At 41.6% G+C, this 23,112-nt stretch overlaps 2 protein-coding genes across 2 annotated transcripts; one reads left to right on the top strand and one right to left on the bottom strand.

Annotated features, from left to right (window-relative positions):
- Positions 1-4,874: 4,874 nt before the first annotated feature.
- On the top strand, positions 4,875-7,399 carry NXT2 (nuclear transport factor 2 like export factor 2; the record flags this gene model as incomplete). The annotated part of the gene is made up of 3 exons (XM_082004036.1): positions 4,875-4,970; positions 6,167-6,311; positions 7,221-7,399. Exons 1-3 carry the CDS (start codon positions 4,953-4,955, stop codon positions 7,397-7,399), a joined length of 342 nt encoding a protein of 113 aa, XP_081860162.1. The 5' UTR covers positions 4,875-4,952.
- Positions 7,400-16,059: 8,660 nt separating this feature from the next.
- KCNE5 (potassium voltage-gated channel subfamily E regulatory subunit 5) lies at positions 16,060-16,621 on the bottom strand (the record flags this gene model as incomplete). Its single annotated transcript, XM_082004287.1, has 1 exon — positions 16,060-16,621. The coding sequence occupies one exon, from the start codon at positions 16,619-16,621 to the stop codon at positions 16,322-16,324; it is 300 nt and encodes a 99-aa protein (XP_081860413.1). The 3' UTR covers positions 16,060-16,321.
- Between the last annotated feature and the right edge of the window lie 6,491 nt (positions 16,622-23,112).

The raw sequence follows: 23,112 nt of genomic DNA, 5'->3' as shown, positions 1-23,112 counted from the left end.
GAATTTCACACCCATGTTTTCAATTCGCCTTCTATTTGACACATTACTTCACTGAATAATGACTGGTGTTAAGGCAGGCAGGCAATACGCACAGAGAATCTTCAAATTATCTACCTTCCCCATTTCCAGTGGAGAGTCTGCAGTGAATCCTGCTGGAGAAGCGTTCTTCTGATTAACTGTTGCCAAAGAAACTATAATGATCTTGCTGTGTCAAGTATGTCTGAATGAAAAAAGTATTCTCTGTAGAGAAAAATCCTGACCTGGCAGAAGACCTTGTGAACTAATCAGCTACTTCAGTTTCTACTATTCTCTATACAATACTTCTTTCATTGGAGCAGCCATTGATATATGAGAGTTTTTAAAATGTTTTCCTCAGATCCCTATTTTAATGTGTTTGAAAGGTATAAAGAACTTGCACCATCTGCTAGTGACAAGGCTTGTGCTAAGCCTGTTACTCTTCCAGGTTTCACAGGTGCACGAGTAAATGAAGAGGTAATGCTTTTACAGACACTGATCTCATTTCTATTGTTTTGTCCAGATTGTTCACAGTCTCTGTGACAACATAAATAGAATTCCTTCAGTCCACTAGTATTTACAGTGGTCATTTCCTACAAATACCATTTATAGAAAAGGAACATGGCACTACCTTTTTAGACACATTCCCATCAATATGATGAAAATAAACATAAAACAGATAATCACATAGGAGTGATTTTTTTTTAACTTTACACTGATGTATCTGAGGATGGAGTAAAGATGTTTATATGATGAAGGTAAAAGATCAGAATTGCAGTTTTCAGTTCTGCAATTGTCTCCCTTTGTCACCTTGAAGAAATCTTACCTAATTTCAGTGCCTTGCTTTTTAATTTGGAAATTTATGATAGCTTTTCTTTATATGAGAGATGTTTTATGAAATACTTTTATTAATTTGAGGCAAATAGATAATATGGTGACGTAGTGACACTTGAGATTTCAAAGGGGAGGATGTTTGAACTTTTGCATGAAGCAATCTTCACTGAGCAGTTGTTAATTCAGCAGGATACGCCATTTCATAGTGATGCAACTCCCCCACAGCTATGACAAATTAGTATTTGTCCAGCTGACGTGGCTGGATGTGATCCAGTATGCTCAGGGGCACAGGCCCCGATGCCCTGACCCAAACTCAGTCCTCCCCCAGCAGTGTTTATCACCTTCAGTATATGATTTCTTCCTGGTTAGCTCCACATCATCTTTAGTAATTAATTCCAGACCTCTTGAGTCTCGCCAGGTCTTTTCCTGTTATTCACTGAATGATGAAGATTAAACCAGCCTGCCTTACGACTCGGCTCGTTCCAGGAAGACAGCACAAGTTTCCTTTGTGCACTTGCCCGGCTCCCTCCCTGTGGCAGGAGCGTGGGCCTGGGCACATCCCACCCTGCCGGCACAGCAGCCAGAGAGCTTGCAAGTCTCTGCCATGAGTGATGGCAACCATGGGGAGAAAAGCACAGAGATATCTAAAACGTATGTAAAATCAGAGGCAGAGTGCTTATGCACTGACCTGTTTTTACATCCATGGTCTTCCAGACACAGTGGGCAGTACCTGTGACCAAGTTCTCTGTGACAGCAGGTTGCAGTTGTGCTATCAAGTGAGTAACCAACGCGTGTGATTTTCCACTCCAGTTATTGGCCAGGGTATGGAAGGCACCTTTATCCTTGTTTGCATTCACAGATTAACATATAGATCACTTAAATACCATTAACCACTTGTAGCAAAGCCCGCAAGACTTCTTGAACATTTTCACAACTCCACAACCCTGGAAGATGCTGAAGTACCCAAAGTCATGTATCTTTATTCATCAAACTATCGATTAATTATTTCATATAGCTGGAAGGCACTGCAGAGAGGCCATCTGATGTCCTTGTACTTCTCCCCAGACAAGGTCAATGCTGCTTCATGACACTAATATTACTGTTACAAAAAGCAGGAGGAAGACCACGGCATTAATTACAACCGAGTACCCTTTAGGCCCCGTTGTGCTCCAGGCTGTTCTGTGCTCCAGCGACTGTCAGACCTTCACAATGCCCGAACAACGGCTGTTTTAGAAGCAGGAGGAAGGAAGGCCAGTCTCCTGTCCCTCTCCGTTAGGCCGTTTCTAGACGGAGGCGGACACCGCCGCCGGACCGTCCCGCAGACGGCTGGGCGCTCACCGGCTTACTGCCCGCCTGCGCCAAAATAAACCGACAGCTCTGGTTCCTCTGTCCTTGCCCGAGCGCTTACTCGCGCTCAGGCGGTAAAATCCAGCGACTGAAACGGTTTCGCTCGCAACCTGGAGCTGGTTTAGCCGTTTGCCGAGGCCCGTTCTCGCCCTCCGGGGCTCCCTGCAGCGGGCGGCGCGGCGCGGCGGAAGGCTTTTCGCGGTGCGATGCGCGCGGCCGGAAGCGGCGGCGCCGAGCGTGGCGCACATCCGGCGCCCTCCCGCCGCCTGTCCCGCCGCGCGCGCGCCTCGCCGCCCCATGGCCGCCTCCGTGGTGAGTCCGCGCCCCGCGGGGGCGGTGGCCGTTGGCGGCGGGACGGGTGGGCGAGAGCGTCGGTTGGGGCCGCGTCTCGGAGGCCGCGGGGCGCTTCCCCGCCAGCGGCTCCGCGCCCCGCGGCCTCTCCGAGACGCGGCGTGGAGGGAAGCGTGGGTTCTCTGCCCCGGGCTGCGGACGAGTGCTGTCGCGTTTCAGAGAACGAGCCTGAAACGGCGGGGAGGGCCGCCGGGGGTGCCGGGACGCGTCCCGGCCCCGGCATGGGAGCAGGTATGGGAGGGGAACGCCTCAGTGCAGGGCTCCATCCGATGGTCCAGCGGCCCCCGGCTGCGACGGCGCACAGGTGGTTCCGTGTGCCGTTGGCGTGTTCCTGCCCCACGGGCGTTCCACGCGTTCAGCGTCCGCAGCATCCTTGTCCAGCGGCCTACGGCCAGACGGTGGTTTGTGTGATAAGCCACCGTGCTTTACAGAAACCGTCTGCAGAGGCCATGTATATTGGCCAATTTCTTGAAATTGTCGTTAGGCTTTTCAACGGGGTTTTTTTTTTTTTTTGGTTGGTTGGTTGCTTGGGGTTTTTTTAAGTATGGCTTTCCTGTTAAATACTAGGAAGAAAGATTCCTGAGTGAGGTGGTTAGACATTGGAACAGGAGCCCGAAGAAACTGTGAAATCTCCATCCTCAGAAGTGTTCAAAACATGACTGGAGATAGGACTCTGAGCAGTCAACTTTGAAGTTAGGTCAAGTTTTGAAGTTGGCTTTCAGCAGTGGTTTGGACCAGATGACGTCCAGAAGTTTGTTCCAACCTAAATTGTTCTCAGAATTTAAAAACATATTCTGGGCTATGGTTATAAAGAAACTTGTCTGGAGTATCAAAACTAAGAAAGCATATTTTCCATTTGACTTACATAGCAGGTATGCTACCAGCTCATTCCAGTCTCCTGGTGTTTCTCTAGTGTTCTCCCTCACATCTGTTCTGTCTGTTTGGCAGCTAAATGGCAAAACGTTTGGCTGCTGGTTAGAAAATGTGTGTGTGCAAGTGTGTGCTGACTGAGAGGTAACAGTCATCTACTCTAAATAACATAACTGGCGGAGTTATAATCGCTGTTCCCTTAGCAGAAGGTCTGATACACTTTGACTCCCAGGGCCAAAGAGTTTCTTTTGGCATTTGCTGGAATATAGTGTCTTTAAGACTACTGTGTTGTGTTTGTTTGGAACTGGCCTGTGGGTTCAGAAATTGCTGGAGAAGATAGGAAGGCGAAGAGCAGGCTCGTGCCCTTACAGAGGGAGATCAAAAGACTAGTATGTAGTAACAGAATAGTATTTGGTTTTGTGGAGTAAGCAGGATTATTTGATAGGCCAGTAAGTATTTTGTAGTATGGAGGTTTGTCTGAATTCTCTGAATTTTGTGTAGTAATACTGGAGGAATTAATGGTAGTTCTGGTGTATATTCATTAAAGACTACCAAGAAAATGTAAGTAGTTAAATTGTGAAGTACTGATTGAGTTCCAAATATTGAGGCGATAATGCTGAAATAGAATAATGATAAATTATAATATTTTAAACAAAGTACGGTAACAGAACCAAATGCAGTTTTATAGATATGGACAGGAAATTCAGACTCGCTGCTTTCCAGGATGTCACAGTTCAGGGTCTGTGAGAGATCGAGGTTCAAACAGCTAAACAAACTGAACAAATAACCAAATGATATCACAGTGCAGTTGTTTGGCAACAAGGACCATTACCTTTGGATGAATAAAAATAGAGAAATGTAAGGAAAATAATGAGATGTGAGCAGAAATGTTTGGGATTTTACCTGTGGATATAGCACTGGAGTGAGTGATACTGGAATACATCCAGCGTGTGTGCGCATTCTCTCTCTCATTCATTGTATCTATACATCAAATTATATATATTATAACATTTTATATACATATACACAAAGGTGTTTTGAAAAATGAGATTATGGTGTCAGTGTGATAGGGTTCTTGCTAATTTTCAGAAATACGTTGGATAAATCTTGTTCCTTAACTTCATTTCAGAACAGCCATCACAGCAGCAAATATTTTCACTGAACACTTGCATGTTCACACCACTTCCAGCCAGCTATAGCCCATTTTTTCTATGTAAATACTTATGATTTAAACACAATAAATATATCAGCATTCAAAATGAGTCCTAAAACTGTCACCTCGCTAAAAGTTGGTACCTCCTGCAAGTAGAAAAGCAGTTTGGAATAAATTTCAACATTATTTGACATCATCTTTCAGTGAGGATGGAAAAGACCAACCAAAGTGACTTGCTGGAGAAATCACATTGATGACTAGGTTGCATAAAATTGCCTAACTTAATTAATTTGTTATAATTTCTTCTCTCCAGGATTTCAAAACCTACGTGGATCAAGCTTGTAGAGCCGCAGATGAATTTGTCAACATTTATTATGAGACAATGGATAAAAGAAGAAGGGTGTGTAGATACTTTGACAACAGTCAGAACTGTCTTGTGCGTTTTTTGCTTGCTTTTCTAACTAGCATTACACTTGAAAGCACCTGAAAGTGTATTGGCCAGGCTGAGACTTCTGTTCCTCTTAGGCTGCCCTGTAGAGGATTCATTATGTTACTGTGCAGCATTGTTCTAAAATGGGGCCTTTTAGAAAGTGCCTTAGACTTCTTCATCATAATAGTTCCATTTGTGTCCGACAATGTTTTACAGGTACAGGATTTGGTCAATATAGGCAGATCAAACTTGCTTTATTTGTCTCTGAGGTCAGGATTTGGCTTATATTTTTCCAAACTTCTTTTATTAGCAGTTATCACTCCTGTTTCTGGGAGTCTTCAAGATTGCTTGAGGATAAAGTGAAAACAGCTCTGTCTGGCTCTGAAAGTCTTCATGGACCACATTGACGTGGTATCATGTAACAGATATTTGCACCACAAGAGAGCTGTGGAGACTGTTCTTTGGAAGTTTACATGTGTTTAATTTAGTAACTTTCAGATTTTTGTGAAAATATCAGCAATTGCGTGTTATATCATAGTTACTTTGCACGTGAGTAGGTTACAGAGAGACATATCAATAGCTTGAAGGAGAGTTAGGAGGTTATTCAACTGTTACAGCCTATGAAACATTTGGGAAGTTCTTGTCTGCTGCTGCAGACTGTCCTTTTTAAGTTTCCGCTTAAAAAAATGAACTGTCCTTTTTTAAGTTTCCACTGTTCCTGGTCTTGTTCACCTTTTTTTAACTGAAATTATACTTTCCTGACATAATCTGTGTTTCATGCACACGCGCTGCCCGCAGCTGGCACCCCCCTCCCCCCCCCCCCCCGCCAAAAAAAAAAAAAAGTTATAAACTTCTTCTGGAAAGGTAGAATTATTCTTTTTTTAGCAGCTAGTTCAGTTCTATCACTACATTTGTTAAAGGAATCTCATCAGTATTTAAATTTGGAGGCATGTGAGTCCCTATGCAATTTATAAAGGGAAGCATGTTTCAGTTTTAATTATTGGTCAGGAGCACTAGTTGTTAAATGGAGCTAATATTTCAGGAGAGCATTTTGTTTATTGAAGAAACAAATATTTCACAATATAAGGATAAAAAAATGTTTTGTATGTTATCCATTGTATGTGTTTACACATTTTCCCCAAATATGTATTTTCATAATCACTCAGGCTTTAACAAGACTTTATTTGGACAAAGCAACGTTAGTTTGGAATGGTAATGCAGTGTCCGGGCAAGAAGAACTGAATAAATTTTTTGAAATGTTGCCATCCAGTGAATTCCAGGTTAACATGTTGGACTGCCAGCCCGTTCACGGTAAGGTTGTATTACAATTTACTTGCTTATTTTTCAGGTTTTTTATAACTGTTGAAAGTGAACTGCAATTATAATAGCACTTAATACTTCCTTTGGAACAAGCTTAGAGAAAATACTGAGGGTTGAAATGTCAAGTTGTGCATAAATCACAAATCAAGAGATGCACCAACTCCGTACTCTCATGTCTGGGAAAATATTTTAAGGACCTTTTTGTTAAGAACATATTCAGATGTGATACATTTTCATGTATTGAAAAAGTCTGGCTTACCAGGTTATGTTGTACTTGACGATGTCTAAGAGACCTCTGCTGTAGCCTCTGATACTGACCTGCAGTATAATTTGGAACAAATCATTAACCTGTATGTATTTTGATTTCTTTGTGTCTAGAACAGATGTTGAGTTCTTTAGATTTCTGATTAAAAACTGCTAAAGAAATGCTTACATAATTGAGAAGTTAATAAGTTACTTCTAATGGATATTTTGGGAATATAAGTAAGGAAAAAGCCTGTGGTCAAGCACACTTGATTTGCTCTGCTGTGAAAAAGATATAATATCTAATAGTGGGGAAAAAAGTGTATGCAACTTGCTAAATATTAATATATATGTATATATCTATGTGTCAAATAATGAGTGCTTATTCTAAGGAAAAACTCAGGTGTTTGTTATAGCACTCTAAAATGAACAACATGAGATGAAAATAGAAGAGCCACTAAAAAGCAGTGTTGGCGAGCGAATACACCATTGTCTGTACAGAAGTGATGCAACAAAACTGTACTTTTTGTGAATGTGTAACCAGTTGTTAGCCTATAACTAGTATAACCAGAATTGAATGAAACTTCTGTGTACATTTCCTACTGCTTTACCTGTTAGTCTTTGGTTGTTTCCTCTATACTTTTTCTCCTTGTGAAGAGCAAGCTACTCAAGGCCAGACGACAGTCCTCGTGGTGACAAGTGGGACAGTAAAATTTGATGGTGACAAGCAGCGCTACTTCAATCAGAACTTCTTGCTGACAGCACAAGCCACACCTACCAACACGGTGTGGAAGATCGCCAGTGACTGTTTCCGCTTTCAGGACTGGGCCAGTTAGTGAGGGTTGGCTTCGGGAAGTGACCTCTCTCATTCGACGTCTTGAAATTAGCTGTACGGACAGCCGTTCTCCACGCCTGAGAAATGCTCACTCTTCGTGTTGCATCTGTCATTATGGAAGGTCTACAGATGTTTCAGGGTTGATCCCAATGACCATGGGTTTAGTAGTAAACAATCTTAAAATGTGAGAGGTTGCTCGTGTTAGTTGAACCTAATAAAATGCTGACGGCAGTGAGCTGTGTTGGAATCATTCCTAAAATGCCTTACATGCAGCTGTGCCACCAATTCCAGACTTCTGGTATGGAATGCTGAAACTCTACTATTTGAACACAAAATCCTCTATTGACCGAATATTTAATTTTTTCAACTTGAAAAAGTCTGTTTTTACAGTAGCATCTTCCCTCTTGAAGATGCTTGTGGCCTGTAGATAGAATTCTCAAAGCTACCTGCTCTCGGTTGCAAGAGGCCAGGAAGGATTGACAATGACTTCTACTGTTTGTGAAAGTAACAAATACAGCTCCTAAGTGTGTAATTTCTCAAATAATACATTGGAAAGGTAATGTTATCTTCTCTGATACAAAAGGACTAAATAATCTCATCAGATTTCTTTTTGGCTTGAGCTTCTCCAACTTTGGTTGTAGTTAATCTACATTGATTCATATGTAGGGCATGCTGAATGATTCAGAGCTCTGATGCCTTACAGTGGAATTCCTGTTTGCTTTAACTGTTAATTCTGTTGCTATGAAGTTTGGACTATTTTTCCCTCATTCAGTCTGCAAGTTTTGAATCCCTACTGTCTTTTCAGGAAACATTGTAGTAAAAAAGTGGCACTGAAATTGTGTATTACTGTGAAGCCTTCAACTTTTCTCTTCAGTACTGTTATTCAGAACAGGTGCTTTGGTTATTTTCAACTTAGAAGGACAGATCTGAACACAAATACCATCTTCCTCTTGTGCAGATTTTTACTGTAGTTTTCATGTTCTTTTTAATTATTACCTTTAATTATTAATTCTGGGGGTTTTTTGCGTGTCTTGCTTTAAATTTGCAATTTAAAGCTTTCAGCTGCTTTAAAATAGTTTTTAAGACTGCAGGTTAAGACTGAATATCAGCAGATTTGTTTCAAACTGGTACGTTTCTATTTTAAGCCGAGTTAAAAAAAAAAGTCAAGATTTAGCTATATATGTGATAGTACAGGTATATAGCTTGTATTAAAGCTTGTAACTGAAAATACATGAGGGGAACTTGTAACTCTGATCTTAATACGTGTTGCAATGACAGCAGCAACCTGAATACAAAAGCAGTTACGACTTCAGCTCACTTTTTTTAATCACTTAAATTGGGAAAAACATGAAAATTAGCAGTATCTAACTTGTGTAAAACATCTTAAAACATCTGTAGTTTCTGATATAATCCCAGAAATAATGGGATGCTTAGGTGAAATGAGTGGGGTTTTTTTCCTTTTAAGGCACTCTGGTCTTTACATCAGTAATTTAGAATTAGTAACCTGTCTCTGTTCAGAATCTGTTTATGTTCTGAACTATTGTGTAACTGTTTTTCAGCCTGAAGAATATGAATTCCTGCAAAACAATGCAAGAAGTCCAGAATTTTTAAAAACTGTAAATATTGTAAATACATTGTTATTTCTGTATGTAGTGAAGAAAGGATCGCTCTATTTAATTACTGTTTGTTCTTAACAGAATGTGCGAGGTTCATATATTTGTATTTCTTCTACAAGTTTGAAAAGAAAACGTAACCCTAAATTTGCCCATTACTGATACAGCATTGTTGAACTGTGACAGTGGTGCAGTGTCCTTTTCTGGTTTTTTAGTTTGCTGTTGATTATATAAGTAGTGTTACAGATCTGCTTTGTATATACAAACCTGGTTTTGACTTTTGAAACGTAGCGATGGGTGCAACTGTAGCATTTGCTTGTTGAACTTTGAAGGCAGTCACCAGAACACACTCTTATATTTGTACCTGATAAGCTCATCCTGGGAAGAAATACTTACTGGATATTTTTATTCAAGTTTTAATTTGTATAGTAGTTTTTCATCTTTTTCTAGGCAGATTGTGAGATTTAAAATATATGAGGCAATGCTTCCATCAAATGTTACTCTTCACAATTACTTTCATTTCATGCTATTCAAATGCAGGCTGCTTTTAAATCTGACTTCTGCAATTAATATTAAAAAAACCCAACCAAATAAAAAAAAGCCAGCACTACCTGCGGCATTACTTAGGAAGCTTACTAACTGGCCTAGCTGGACAAACCCAGTTTAAACTCTTACTTAGTAAGATGTGTAGTTGGAATTAGACTTGGTATTCATACAGGGGTTTTTGGAGAGAAATTTATTAGAACATAGTTGCTTCAGCATAGGGAGAAGTGGCAGGTACGTAGTGCCTATTTCCGTCATCTTTGTTGAGGGTCACTTGGGGTGATTTGGTACTACCATGATTAGCTGTTGCTCTTTATAATTGAAAATGCTGTTTTACAAAATATTTTTATGGAGCATACTAAGTGATAATGGAGCTGTTAGATTAAATCAATGATTTTGCAACTGAGCAACTAATGGCACAAACGAAAAATGTCTTCCATACTAGCTGGAGAAGTTAGGGATGCTGTAGCTCTGTGCTGCTTGTTAAAACTGTACCAAAATTAGCAGAAGAGAACATACAAATGCTTTTTATTCTGTTCAGTACAAAACCACCTGCCTGGTTTAGTGTTCCCTGTTGCTGACTCTGCTGTAATACCCAAAATTTACATTTAAAGTGAACATGTTTGTGCTCTAAACTGTAAACAGGAGTTAATACTACCATTTTTTGCTGTTTGATACCAAGTTACTGATGTACAACTGATCAGTGAAACAAAGCCAGCTGAAGAGCTAAGCACTTCCGCATACTAAATTGTGGCTACTGAAGACCTGGTAGATATTTTTTGTATATATTCCATGTATTGTCTTTATCTGTCACTGTTTTTATGTTGCTTTATTCTTTTGGCATACTGCAGTTAAATTGACTTAAAACACTTGTGCTGTTTCTTGGAATGGAGAAAAGTGATTTTTCTGTTGGTATGAATGATTTGTTGTGATGATTTTTTATATGCTTACGCTTCCTTATCCTGATTGGAGAAAAGCACATTATAAAGAAATGCTGTTTTATCAGTAAAGTAACTTTCCACATTTGAATATATTTTGTAAGATTTTTAAATTAAGACCTCTTGTAAAATTAATTAAAAAAAAAAACACACACAACACAACCAAACAAAAACCTACCTGATATTCTGCTTTTTTGTTGTTATTATTATTACTATAAGTTTTAATAGTTTGTTCTTAGGATATTAAAAGTGCAAGAAATAGCTTGTGGCTTCCTTATCTTTACTACTTGCGTTCTAGGTTCTAGGTATGAGTTATGTGTTCTGATTGTTGTGGCATGCAGTTCTGCAGAACGGGCTGCCTGTGAGCTCTCTGTCAGTGCTGCAGTAAAAAAAAAAAGTGTCTGGAATAATAACCCTGTAGCAGATGCTCACGAAGAGCACTGTCAAGCAGTAAATGGTGTTGAACTGGCTAGAGTAACAATCTCAAATTGACGTTTCCCTCTAAAATTTACTGAACTTTAGACTGCTGTCCAGCAGATACCTGGATGAAGTCAAACAGTAACTGGTGCCAAATTCTTGGCTTGTAAATATTTTCCCTGAGAACATATTGTTGTTCTCTGCTGTTTCTCTGCTAAGAAGAAATGAAACACTCAAATAAGGAATGGTTCGTGTGATAACTTTGGTGCTTTCTTCACTTTATTTTGCTGTTTAAAATATCAGATTACTAATGAACACTTACACAGTGTAGATAGCAGCTTTTAATTGCTGGCAATGAAAAGATGATGGTAACGCAAGGTCAATGTTTGCGTGGAAAGAGATGTTCTAGAAACAATTAATGCCAAATATATTCTAAAGTTCTTGCTGTGTTTGAATGTGTAGATTTCAGTGAGATTTTGCAGGCAGTCCCTTTTTGTAATTCTCCTGAGCAAGGCTCTGACAGCTGATGCAGTGTAAAGGTTTAGGAGCTCTGGGGAAAATAAATCACGGTTAGGGCCAAAACAGAAGACATTTTTGCATGTATGTTGAAAGTGAATCCAGAAATGGCTCTTTCAATATTCCCCCTGAGCTGAAGAAAAGAAAGTTAAGTCTTGCTAAATGAGCTTTTCTTTTCTGATTCTAACTGAGAAGAAATAGGTTACTGATAGCTGAACTTATTCCTTCAGAAGGCTAGGTTTAATAATATAACTAAACCTATCTTGTTATCTTTTGTGTCCAGTGATTGAATGGACTGCAGAGACTAAATGGCCATTTTGCCCTGCATCAGTAAATACAGATGCCTTAGAATATACTTTTGATGGAAAAACGCGTGTTGAATTTCAGTGGCTGATTTTTGTCATCTTACCTAATTTAGTTCAGTCCCAGTGGGTTTGCAGCTTCATGGTTTTTTAAGGTTTCCAACCAGTACACAATGTATTTGACTTATTAAAACGAACAAAATTAAATTAATGTTGCTGCTGGGCTCAATACTTATTTTTCAAGGTCTCTGTATGCGACAATATGAATTCCTCTTCGGCATTGAAGTACTTTGGTGTGTGTATTCATACCAACAGAGTAGGAATGAACTCGATGTGAATTTACGTTACTAGCTTTGCGGTGTAACCTTCTGTCAGCTACAGCACGTTCCTAGGTTCTGAGTGTTTAAAGCACATGTTTCTTCAGAACTTGTCACATCCATGCTGAATCCTTAGGCTCACCTGGATGGACACTCTCATTGGAGAGTCTTAAAGCAACTGAGGGCTTAATTCAAGTGGGTAGTTCTGTTGTCAGAGTCCCGTAGGACCCTAACTCCCCTCTGTAACTATCCCATGGTACATTTTCCTCTTTAATTTGTGTTTTAACGGAGTCATTCCAGTAACCAGCATCACTGGGATTTCAAGAATTTTAGCAATTACCAACAAATGATTTGTGGTAAAAATGGAAATTTACTGATGCCTAAAGTCAGTCATCTCCCAATCCTATCAATAGCGGTCCCAAGTGAGACCCTTTGAGCTCTCCTGGACCACAGTGGGCTGCAACCAGCATCTCCCTCTGAGTGGAACGCCTCAGAGCCCATGAACCCTCAAGTTCGTGATCAACTCAGAGGCTTGGCTGATCACACGTTGAGCAATGCAAAGCATTCCATGTGAGTATTCGATGGAATTCAAGGGGGGCATTTAAAGGTACCTTTGTACATATTTATCTCTTTATATCTCTTAAGTGTCTGATCTTAGTTATGTTGCTATGATTTAATACTGTGATTTGTCTTAGTCAGTTTTAGGTTAATTATGTTACTAAGTTATATATATGATTTGATGTTGTGATTTATCTCAGTAGTGCTAGTGAATTTGATTGCTGTTATTTTAAAGTTACACCAAGCACTACACCAGAATCCCCGATACCCTATCCCTTAGACATAAACTGTTGACCAAGTCTGGGACTAGGAGTGGGTTCAGCCGCACCTAGACTCCTCTCTGAGAAGGAGTTTAGAAAGCAAGGGGGTCCACTCTGAACCTCGTGACTCAACGGGAGGGCATTCCTTTACTTTCCTTACCTAACCTTAGTCATAAACCATTGACCAAGTCTGGGACTAGGCGTGGATTTCGATCCACTCTGAACCTCGTGACTCAACGGGAGGGTCTCCCCAACTTTCTTTCCTCAATATACATATAAGCCACATTAGCCCAGTTCAATCCACGAGCGAATCATTCCAATCTACTTGTAACTTGGTTTCTCTTCGTACACCTTTTCATGTTAAGTGAGTAATGGAGTGAACCTTGCCATCGAATTCTGCTAAGTTGCACCTTTTAGCATATCTATATTAAAATCATTCACTTTCTAATATCTTTGGTGGTTACTCTTTAAGCGGCCCTACCACTCGTTCAGGGCAGGTGCCTCAGGTGGTCACGAACCTGATCTCTTACAGTGGGAGGCACTTGGCTTCTCCAGTCCCCATCTTGTGGTCCATCCCCTCAGGGAAGTGAAGACTGCCAGTGAAGACTGAGGCCAAGAAGTTGTTAAGTGCCTCAGCCTTCTCCTCATCCATTGTTGCCAGTTTGCCAGCCTTGCTCATCAGGGTACGCTTTCTTTGACCTTCCTTTTCTGGCTCACATACCTATAGAAGCCCTTACTGTTCCTTGCATCCCGTGCCAAGTTCAGCGCCGGCTGCACCTTGGCCTTCCTGACCCCATCCTTACACAACTGGGCAGCGTCCCTGTACAGAATTCTGAAAAATTATGTACTAGAGACACCATGAATATCAGAAATGTGTGAAGTGAATAAACTCATGTATATAGCCAGTTGCATTTGTATATTTAACTATTTGTAGATGCATATTTTATTTAAGCATGTATGTATGTATGGTGTGTATCTTGTGCCAGTGTAAGCTACAGTTAATGCACGATGGTGTTATCTTATTTAAACATCTGGTTGAACTGTAACTATACGAATAGATGGACTGATGTAAATCACAAATTACTACAGTTCACCGAGACCTTGTGATTCTTTCAGGTATTGAAAGGTACAGATAGAACAGCAGATAATTAGAATTAGATGTTTTGTTAGTTAGTTGGCAGGAGATCTTGTGCTTTCTTATTTGTGAACTGTGTAATGAAGGGTAAACTTTTTCACACGGGCAGCCCTTTTTTTAGGTAGGACACAAATACAGTATGTGGCACATGCTTTGTATTTTGGGAAGGGGAGAGAAACATGGATTTTGAAGATGTGTAATCAGTGGTATTTCTTGGACACTCAGAGGGACTGCCACAGACATCTTTCAGATTGTCTAGATGATGAAGCAGCGGAAAGCAGTTAGTAACCAGCTGATATTAAATAAAAAGTGTTAAGCACACACTTTAGTGTCCAGTGCACTGAAGCTTTAATGTGTGCAGATCTCTCTGTAACAGCCTGTAGGACTGTTAACAGTCCTTCGCCTATTCTCGCAAAGGACTAGATTCTGATCTAGCCGAGTTCAGCAGTAGCAGTTAGCACTGTAGTTCTGAATTCTAAGCCATTAGTCTGTAAGGCCTCTTAGAGGCCAGAGTCCTGCTGATGGGCAGTGGTCAGGCAGAAAAAGAGAAGTTAATCTCTGAGGTTAAATAAAAGGTTTTGGATCGGCATAACGATTTTTTTCTTTCTTGTAGGGGGAAACATTGGTTGTGGTCAGCTTAATTCTGATTGTACTGAATGAAATCCTCCCAGAAAATCTTCAAGTGGGACTGATACAGTGTTTTAGTTATCCCAGTGTGAAAGTTTGTTAGACAGTCATCTTCTGCAGCTTAAAATATATGTGTGTGTGTGTGTATATTGCTTATGGCTCTTCAAAAAGTCCAGGCTGAAGTCAGCACTTGCATTTTCCAGAGAGAGTGTCTGAATCCTTGCAGATGGAGGTAGCTGACTAGAACTTCTGCTGTTGTCTACCTACTTGATAGGGGATTTTAAGACTATTGGCAGTTTGTTGGTTTCTCTGACATCCTTTTTTCCACACAGTGCTGACTACTACATTTTCTTTGCTGAGCTAAAGATTTCACATATACATCTACTGATATAGTACTGGCATATAGTACTGTTAAAATTGTTTCTGGAGCTTGAATTTTTTTCCCTGCCCCATACTTTTCCATTGTTAAAATGTCTAGGTATGCACCAGATATTGTTTGATACCTAATGATACTTTGCGATTCGGTCTGTGGATATTTCAGTAGTTTTCTGCGGTGACAAAGTTGACTTGGTAACTGCCAGTCCTCTCAAGGATTTTTTTTTTTCTTAAACTCATCACTTCGGGTATCCAGTTTACAGTGATTCCCCACAAAGTCAGAGTGAGCAAGATGCAGTAGTTGCCAAATACAAGAACCGAAGACCGTTTTGCTGTTGGAAAGAATATTCATGAGCACTATATAGGAAATTTAAGTCTGTAACATAAAAATCTCTCCTACTTTGAAGTTAATGTCAAAGCTGCTTTTTCCTGCAGTGTGGTTGGGATAAAATCCAAATAGTAATTTGTATTGTGTAGTTCAGCATTCCTAGTGAAGGTACTTACTCCTTGGAATTACCTTTATCTGAAAAAACCCACCCCAAACCAAGAAATGAGAGCCTATTAACACGGCTAGAACATTTGAAACAACCTTTGCCTGCCTAGGTTTTTTCTGTAGAAAGCATATGCTCTATGTTGTTTTAATCTTAAGGTTTAGCTTGTTCAAAGATTTTCTTGGAATTGCACATCCCTGTGTGTGGAAGGGGTTTAAAAGTTCTTGTGCATCGGCAAAGCCACAGTACCAAGAGGAGGTACTGATGCTTTCCTCATGGGAAGAGCTTCAGTTTCTAAGCTCTTTTTGTTTGATAAATGCTTCCCCATAAGCCAGACCGATCTTGCTTTAACAGGATGAGACCCGGCCCTGCCAAGCCGTTGCGCCGGGCGTAGCTGGCAGCGCTGTACAGCGACGGAAGGGCGCGTAACGCAACAGCAGCGGAGCGGCTTTCAGTGCCGTGGAGCGCTGCCGGCAGTAACAGCACTGCGGTCACATCGCGAGGTGGAACGCAACCCGACTTTAAGAGCTAACGGTGACTGATGAGAGAGGTCTCTGTACGTACGCAACGCGGGCATTTATTGCAGAGAAGCGATACGAATCAATCCAAAGAGAACAGCCCTCGGGGCGAGACAAGTGCGAGCCGGTGCGCCCGAGCCGCCCGTTGTCATTTCGCCGCTCCGGCCGCAGCCGCCTTCGGGAGCCCCAGCCGCCGGCGGGAGGGCGGCAGAAGCGGTGCCGTGGCGGGGGCGCCCTGGGAGCCCTCACGGCCTTGTCCTTCCTGTAGAGCCCCGGGCCGTCTGCCGGGCCGCGCTCACACAAGCCGCTGGCCCTAGGCGGGACCGCCCTCCTCGGCCGGCTGGCCCGGGCCGCCACCGCCACGGCCCCAGTCGCGCTCGATGTAGAGGTGGTAAGGGTCGTGCTTGGACTCCAGCTTCCGCGAGCGGGTGTAGGCCAGGATGAGCCCCCCGGCCAGGCAGCCGTAGAAAATCATGATGAGCAGGATGTACAGCGAGGCATCGCCCCCCGGACCGGCCCCGGCCCCGGCCGCGCTGGCGTTGCCGCCGCGGCGCAGCTCCCGCAGCAGCGCGCTGAGCAGCGCCTGCAGCCGCCGCGGCTCGCTGCAGTTCATGGCGGCCTCTGCCCCGGCGGCGGGAGGCGGGGTGCGCCGGGTGGAGCGTTCGACGGAGCTGCTGGGATAACAGGCTTGGCGCTCCCGTCCCGATTTAGAGCTGACGAGATAACCCAGCTGTGCCTGTACCGGTAGCGGAGAACGCCGAAACTGTAACTGTTACCGTGCCTGGAGCTCGGATAAAATGGCTTATGCAGGAGGTCCGAGGACTGAGCCCTCAGAGATGTCAGCCACAGCCTTACTGCCTGGTGACTTAGAGCTATGCCTCCCTCTTAGCAGCGTGCTGCTAAATGCAACGGGCGTTGCTGCCACCTCCCAAAGAGGGAGGAAACAGCCTGGTGGTTGAAAAGGCTAATTCCACTTCTTCACCATGCCAAATGTTATTCAAATACACACGCTCATGCTAGAAGGGATAAAATAATCTAATTCTGTTTGAAAGGTGCAGCTGGAAAAAAAAGCAGTCATGTAGAAAACAGCTGATCAGTCCTCATGCCTGTGCCCCTGGCAGCAGGTCCTGCGCAGGTGAGACTGCTGAGCACCAGCTGGGTCCCTCTTCCCCTGGGAGGGAACAGGGAGAGAACTGAGAAAAATCTCCGTTTCATGCAGAGAACAGTGCAAACAGAGATCCTTTTATGTCCTCCCTGAAGTTCAGAAGCAAGATCTTTCATCAAAGTAAATGCTTGAGAAAATGCAGGTCCACCAAAATAAAGCCAGGAAGGAGCTGGTTCTACTCATTTGAGCTGTCGTAGGGCTCTGTGGCAAAGCTGCAGGGTGTCTCAGCCCAGCTTGCCAAGGCAGCCGGGCAGCGCTGTGTGGGACCTGCTCTGTGAGCGCGCGTGCTCAGCGCTGAGCTGGCAAAGCTGCAGCAGGTCCATACAGAAGGCCGTGGGCAGGCTCTCAGAGCAGGTCTGCTGTTGAGTGGCATGTAACAGAAAAGCAAGGAAGCATTGCAAGGAAAGGTGGTGGGGCACAGGAGCTTGAACAGCAGCAGCTGTGGTGGTCAGACACCCAGAGGCAGAATTAATTGGAGTAATTAAAACAATTGGTAAGTAGCTAAAGAGGGTCTGTTCCTTGAGCAGAATGGCTAGGAGAGGATTGAATGTTAGTGGGCTGGTCTCTGGGTTGTTCCCAGTATGGCTGTGCTGGAGAGGGACTGAGGCTGCAGCAGCAGACAGGCAAGTTATCTTAGTTCCTCCTCTGTAGTTGTGGGTTTTTTTAAATCCCATGAATGCTCTGATGGCCTCAGATTTTCCCTGCTCCCAGGTTGTTTATCTGGTAACTTTTTAGATTCAGTTGTCATGCTTATAGGTGAGTGTAGCAGTTGAATATGTTACAGATTCACACTCTCTTCAGCACTTACAGTCACTTTTGCATTGTGCAGTTTCTTTGCCTGTTTCTGGGAGGTGGCTAGCACTGATCATTGCGTTCCATCCCATTTTCTTCTCACTGCTTCCAGGGAAAAGGATGTATTTTATCAGCAGACCAGAATGAGTGCCTATCTGTGAGGGCAGCTGGAAAGGCAAGCTGGTGTGGTATTGACCTGGGCTTTTCTGTGTAAACAGTATCAGGCAAGAGTGCAGTCCTGCTGGGTTAGGTTTTGAAAGAACAGCAGCTTGTTTTCCCTATGATGTTTTTCTTTAGTCTTTCAGTTGCTCCAGAAGAAACACTAGTAAAATGGGATGTTTCTGCAACAATATATTCTTCTTCCTCTTTTTCTTCTTTTTTCTTCTAAGAGTCACAACTCATTATTTCTTGTTTCTCCATCAGCAAAATATAATAGAGAAAGCCTGTGGTTTAAGGATAGTGACAACCTCTACAGCCCCCCCAGCATCAGGCAAATTTACAAGCTGTAGGGTATGAGTGAGAGATTGCTGCCTAGTCAGGAAGACGTTTCTGTTGTGCATATGGGTGTTTTGTTTTTTTTTCTCTTATGAGACCTTTTACAAAGTCATGTGTCTCTAAGCTAAGTTTTTGTCTCAGATATGTTGCAGGCGATCTTGCTTTTTCATTATCTATAGGTGACCTACTGAAAGTGTATTGGTGGCTAGACAATGGAAATAAAATAGAAAATAGAATAGAGAATAGCTTTTACTACAGTTAGGAGGGCCAAATACCCATTTAGAATCTCAAGAGAGCCAAAAACCAGTCTGATAGATTTTTCTTCATGCAGTGCCAGGTTTTAATTTGCTTTCCTACAGTATGCTTTTTACTGGCATGAACAATTTTCTTGGCCTCATTCCTCTGCAAGTAAGGACTCTGCTTGTCAGTAAATGCTTAGAGTGGGCTGTATGTAGGTTAGAACTGAGTCAGACTGACTTAGAAATTCAGCTTGGGTTGTGGTGTGGCATTTGTTTGCAGAGCTCCTGAAACAGTTGCTGTCACCACCACCTGTGCGTTTCCACCCCTCACAGCAATATCATTATTGTGCTAGTGCAAATGTTCAGAGCAGAGATCCAGGTTTTAAAAATAACAAGGAAAAAAGTCCCCAGGTGAGAGTTACACTATTATGCAAGAGGCAAATATGTTCTGGAATGTAGTGAAGTTACAGGCTTTGGGTGGTGATTACCCTAAGCTGTATAAGGCAGGTGGGGTGGGTGCCATAATTTGCACACAAGCTCAGAGTGGCCCTAGTTAAATGATCCTGATTAAATTTTATAAAAAACAGGCTGGTGGGGATAGGTTGGGTTTGCTTAGACTTGAAAGACAGAAACTAAAGTAGGGCAGGTAGCTATAGAGAATAGTGATCCATTCTTCATGTTCACTCGCTGGGGGAGCACCATAAGTAATAAGCTAAGCTATATCCAACAGGAAAGGTTTACGTTAGATACTGTGGTGTTTAAAACAAATAAAAACCTCAGCAACGCCTCCCAGGGCTGGGACTTCCATTAAGTGCTGGAACAATATGTGGACTTACTACCTGAAGCTGTAGTTGGGCTAGTTTTATTCTTAAATTGGCTCGATGGAAGCCTGTTAGCAGCAGTCCAACAATGCTTCAAATTCAGAAGTGCTAAATTACTTCCCCCATCACTTCCTTATCTGTGTTTTAAAAAAGTAAAACTTGTATGACGTGTTCTTGCTTTAGCATTTTAATGATAGGAGATTGTGTCTTGGAGTGATGGGTATCCATGCTTAGGGTCTGGATTTTCAGAAATACTGGTGGAGATGTGGTGGTCATGTGGCTGTAATAGAAGACAGCTGAGGGTAAGTGCAGAAAAGCATGTGGAGCAAAGACATAGAGACTTCTGGCATCTCCGTTAATGATTATCATTAACCAGGTTATTGGTGTTTCAAAATGGGAGGAAAAAATGAAAAATGCAACAGGGTTTGTTGGGGGATTTTTTGGTGTGGGTTGTTTGTTTGGGTTTTTTTGGTTGGTTTTGTGTTTTTTTTTCTCTAAAAGCATAGGTGAGGACTCTGAGGATCAGACACTGTGCCCAGAGCTCTTTGTCTAATTTAATTAGCATTGGTCTAATGTCAAGACTACACACTTCGAACTAAAGACAGTTTTGGACAGATTACCTGTGATAATCAGCTTTGTTAAAACACGTTGTGAATACAGAATGCATCCTATTTTCTTCAAAACGTGTCTCTCTCCAATAAAGGTGTAGCAAGATTCTAGATATTACAGCTCCCAGTAGCAAACAATAGTGCAAACAAAACGCAATTTCTGTCAGAACTCATTAAAATCAAATTATGTGAAAATGACAGGCCAACAACAAATGTGTATTTAGTATAGTCAGTCCTATTACTCTATGGCTGATGTAATCCTATCATGTTAAAAACTTAACAATTAATAGTCTACTTTGCAGCAGCACAGAGTTAACTGGAAATGTGTTTTGTTTATTAATCCAGCTGGGTTCACACTACTGTAGAATACCCGAGTTTTACTCTATGTGCATCATTCAGAATTCCATGTAAGCAGTGACTGCAAGTTTTACTGATTGTATTTTGTAAATCACCTGATACTGGTATTTTTTTACTGATTGTATTTTGTAAAACCCACACCAAAACCAAATACATAGTGAGAATTTATTTCTTGTGTTGCATGTAATTGCAGATCACTAATGTATCATTAGAATATAAAATAGTTATTTGAAACTGTCATTCTGGGATGTGGTAGATTTGCGTTGCGGTGTTTTTTTGACTGAATATTAGTGACTCGCATTATCAATTCATGTCCTGTTCCTTATATAGCCAGAAAGTGTTATATACTGCAGTTCAACATACTGGCTTACCTGGCAGGCAGCTCTCTACATCATGTTATGCTCGAAGTTCTCTGATGTTGTAATGGGCACCAAAATTGCATTGGGTTGGTTAAACACCACCTCACCTACTCTTAGGGAGTAGCTCATTACTTGCTCTGTTTTTACTTTTTTTTTTTTCCTTGCAAGCCATTTAATGACATCTTGCTGTTACATGCAGCGTTACTGTTGCATTATGTGCAGGAACCTGGTCTCCTCTTCCAGCCCCTACCGAAGGTTCTGTATCAAAGCTGTTCCAAAAGGCGTTTGTTTAACCTTCATTGACTCTGGGGTTCTAAAGACTTTCAGTGGCAGAGATCTTGAGCAACTAGTTCAGTATTTAGTAAGGCATTGTTTTAAAGTTCTGTGTTTCTTCTAAAATATCTAATCATAAATGTTACTTAGTGTAAACTTAATCTCCATTCGTCCTCTTCCACTGGTGACAGCTCATTTGTGCCTTTGTTAGGGTGACATTGTATGTAGTTGAAGGATAATCATCTCTTGTCATGCACCATTCCTCTTCAGGCCAGCTCAACTCAACTATAATCTTTCATAGATAAGCTTTCTAGTCTCACTGTTACAGTAGTTATAATCTGGCTTTCTCTAGGTAGCCCATGTTTTTTGAAGTAGAGGGCCTAAATATAATCTTGTATGGGATATGCCCAAACTGCTTCTCTTTGAACTTGTTTCTCAGACTTAGGAGAATAATTTTAAATTCTGAACCTGCTTTCTGAAGAACTTGCAGCTACTTTGAGCTTTTTGGAACCTTCACGTTTAGTAAATTAACTGCTCCCTCACACTTCAGTCCCGTATTGTGCATCCTTTCAATCAAGCGCAGGATAACATCTGTAACTATCACTTCATCTGCATTACCAAACTGCAGGTATTACTATTACATAATGAGGGTGGTGCAACACTGGCACAGGCTGCCCAGAGAGGTGGTAGATGTCCCAATCCTGGAAACATTCCAGGTCAGGTTGGATGGGGCTGTGAGCAACCTGGTCTACTTGAAGATGTCCCTGCTCATTGCAGGGTGGTTGGACTAGATGACCTTAAAAGGTCCCTTCCAACCCAAACTATTCTATGATTATATTTGCAAATAATCCCCGTATTTGAAGGCAGCCTGATCTAATCCTTCCTCTTCTCCAAAAATGCCTGAAAAGCTGATGTGTATCGAATTGTCTCTTGCAGCACATAAAAATGTAGTTCATTTTTTAAAAGAAAAACTAGGCCTGCTTGAGGCTTTGTTTCCAACATCTGTAGCATGTACTCATTGCTGCTCCTTTTGAGAAGTTCTTCGAAGGTATGCTTGGTTTCAGAGAGAATGTGCGGTGCTGAACAGTAACTAGAGCCAACTTGTGCAATATATAAAGATCCTTCAGAATGGGAACTTGTTGAATCATTTAAATTGTATTCCACTTTTGAAATGTTAACATTGTATATGTGTATATATATTGAGAATAGCAATCCGCAGTCAACCAAGACACAGAAGATACCTGCAGTCTAGATAAAATACATTTCATATAAATATGTTCATGGTTTAAAAAAAATCATACAACCCGCTAACAGGCTGAAGTGCAAGTAACTTCCTTACCTGTATTTAACTTTCGTGATGCTAGCAGGCTGGCTAAAGGCTATTCAATAGTGACCAATTTTAAACATGGAAAAATTGGTAAACTGGCTCCAGGATAGAGCCATTTTAAAAATTGCTACTGATATGGGCAGTATTTCCTGTTGTCATAAACCAACTAAACCAATTAAATAGATTTTTCTTTTTTAGAACAGCTATTTTCTTGATCCTTTTAGTGACTGTTATAGTTCAATGCACAACTAGATACAGACATCTTTATATACCACATTTTTTCCCTTTCCCTCTGGAGTTCTTGGATGATCAGCTGGCAGTGTTCTGGACTGGCCAGAGAAAGTTACGCCTGGGGAAGTTTGAAGTTGGTCACAAGGAGAAGGGATGGTTTAGTTAACGAGAGTATAGCGATGATTTATTTTTGCCAAAATCTGTTTGAACTGGAACGAAGAAAAATACACATACATGCGATAAAAGAAAAACTTGCCCTTAAATTGCAAGCTAGTGTGTTCAAGAGAAGCATCGTACAAAATTTTTTACTTTCTGTACAGTGACAATACCAAATAATTTTTCTTTTAACCATCATATACAACACAAATATTATGAATAGAAATCTATAAATACTTTAAAATGAATTTGTACTATATAGCAGTTGAGGGCCACAGCTG

This window comes from Phaethon aethereus (genome assembly GCF_964289735.1).
Source record: "Phaethon aethereus genome assembly, chromosome: 10".
NCBI classification, from domain to species: Eukaryota; Metazoa; Chordata; class Aves; order Phaethontiformes; family Phaethontidae; genus Phaethon; species Phaethon aethereus.
The sequence above is the reverse complement of the archived record's forward strand: the minus strand, read 5'-3'. Positions and strand labels throughout refer to the sequence as shown.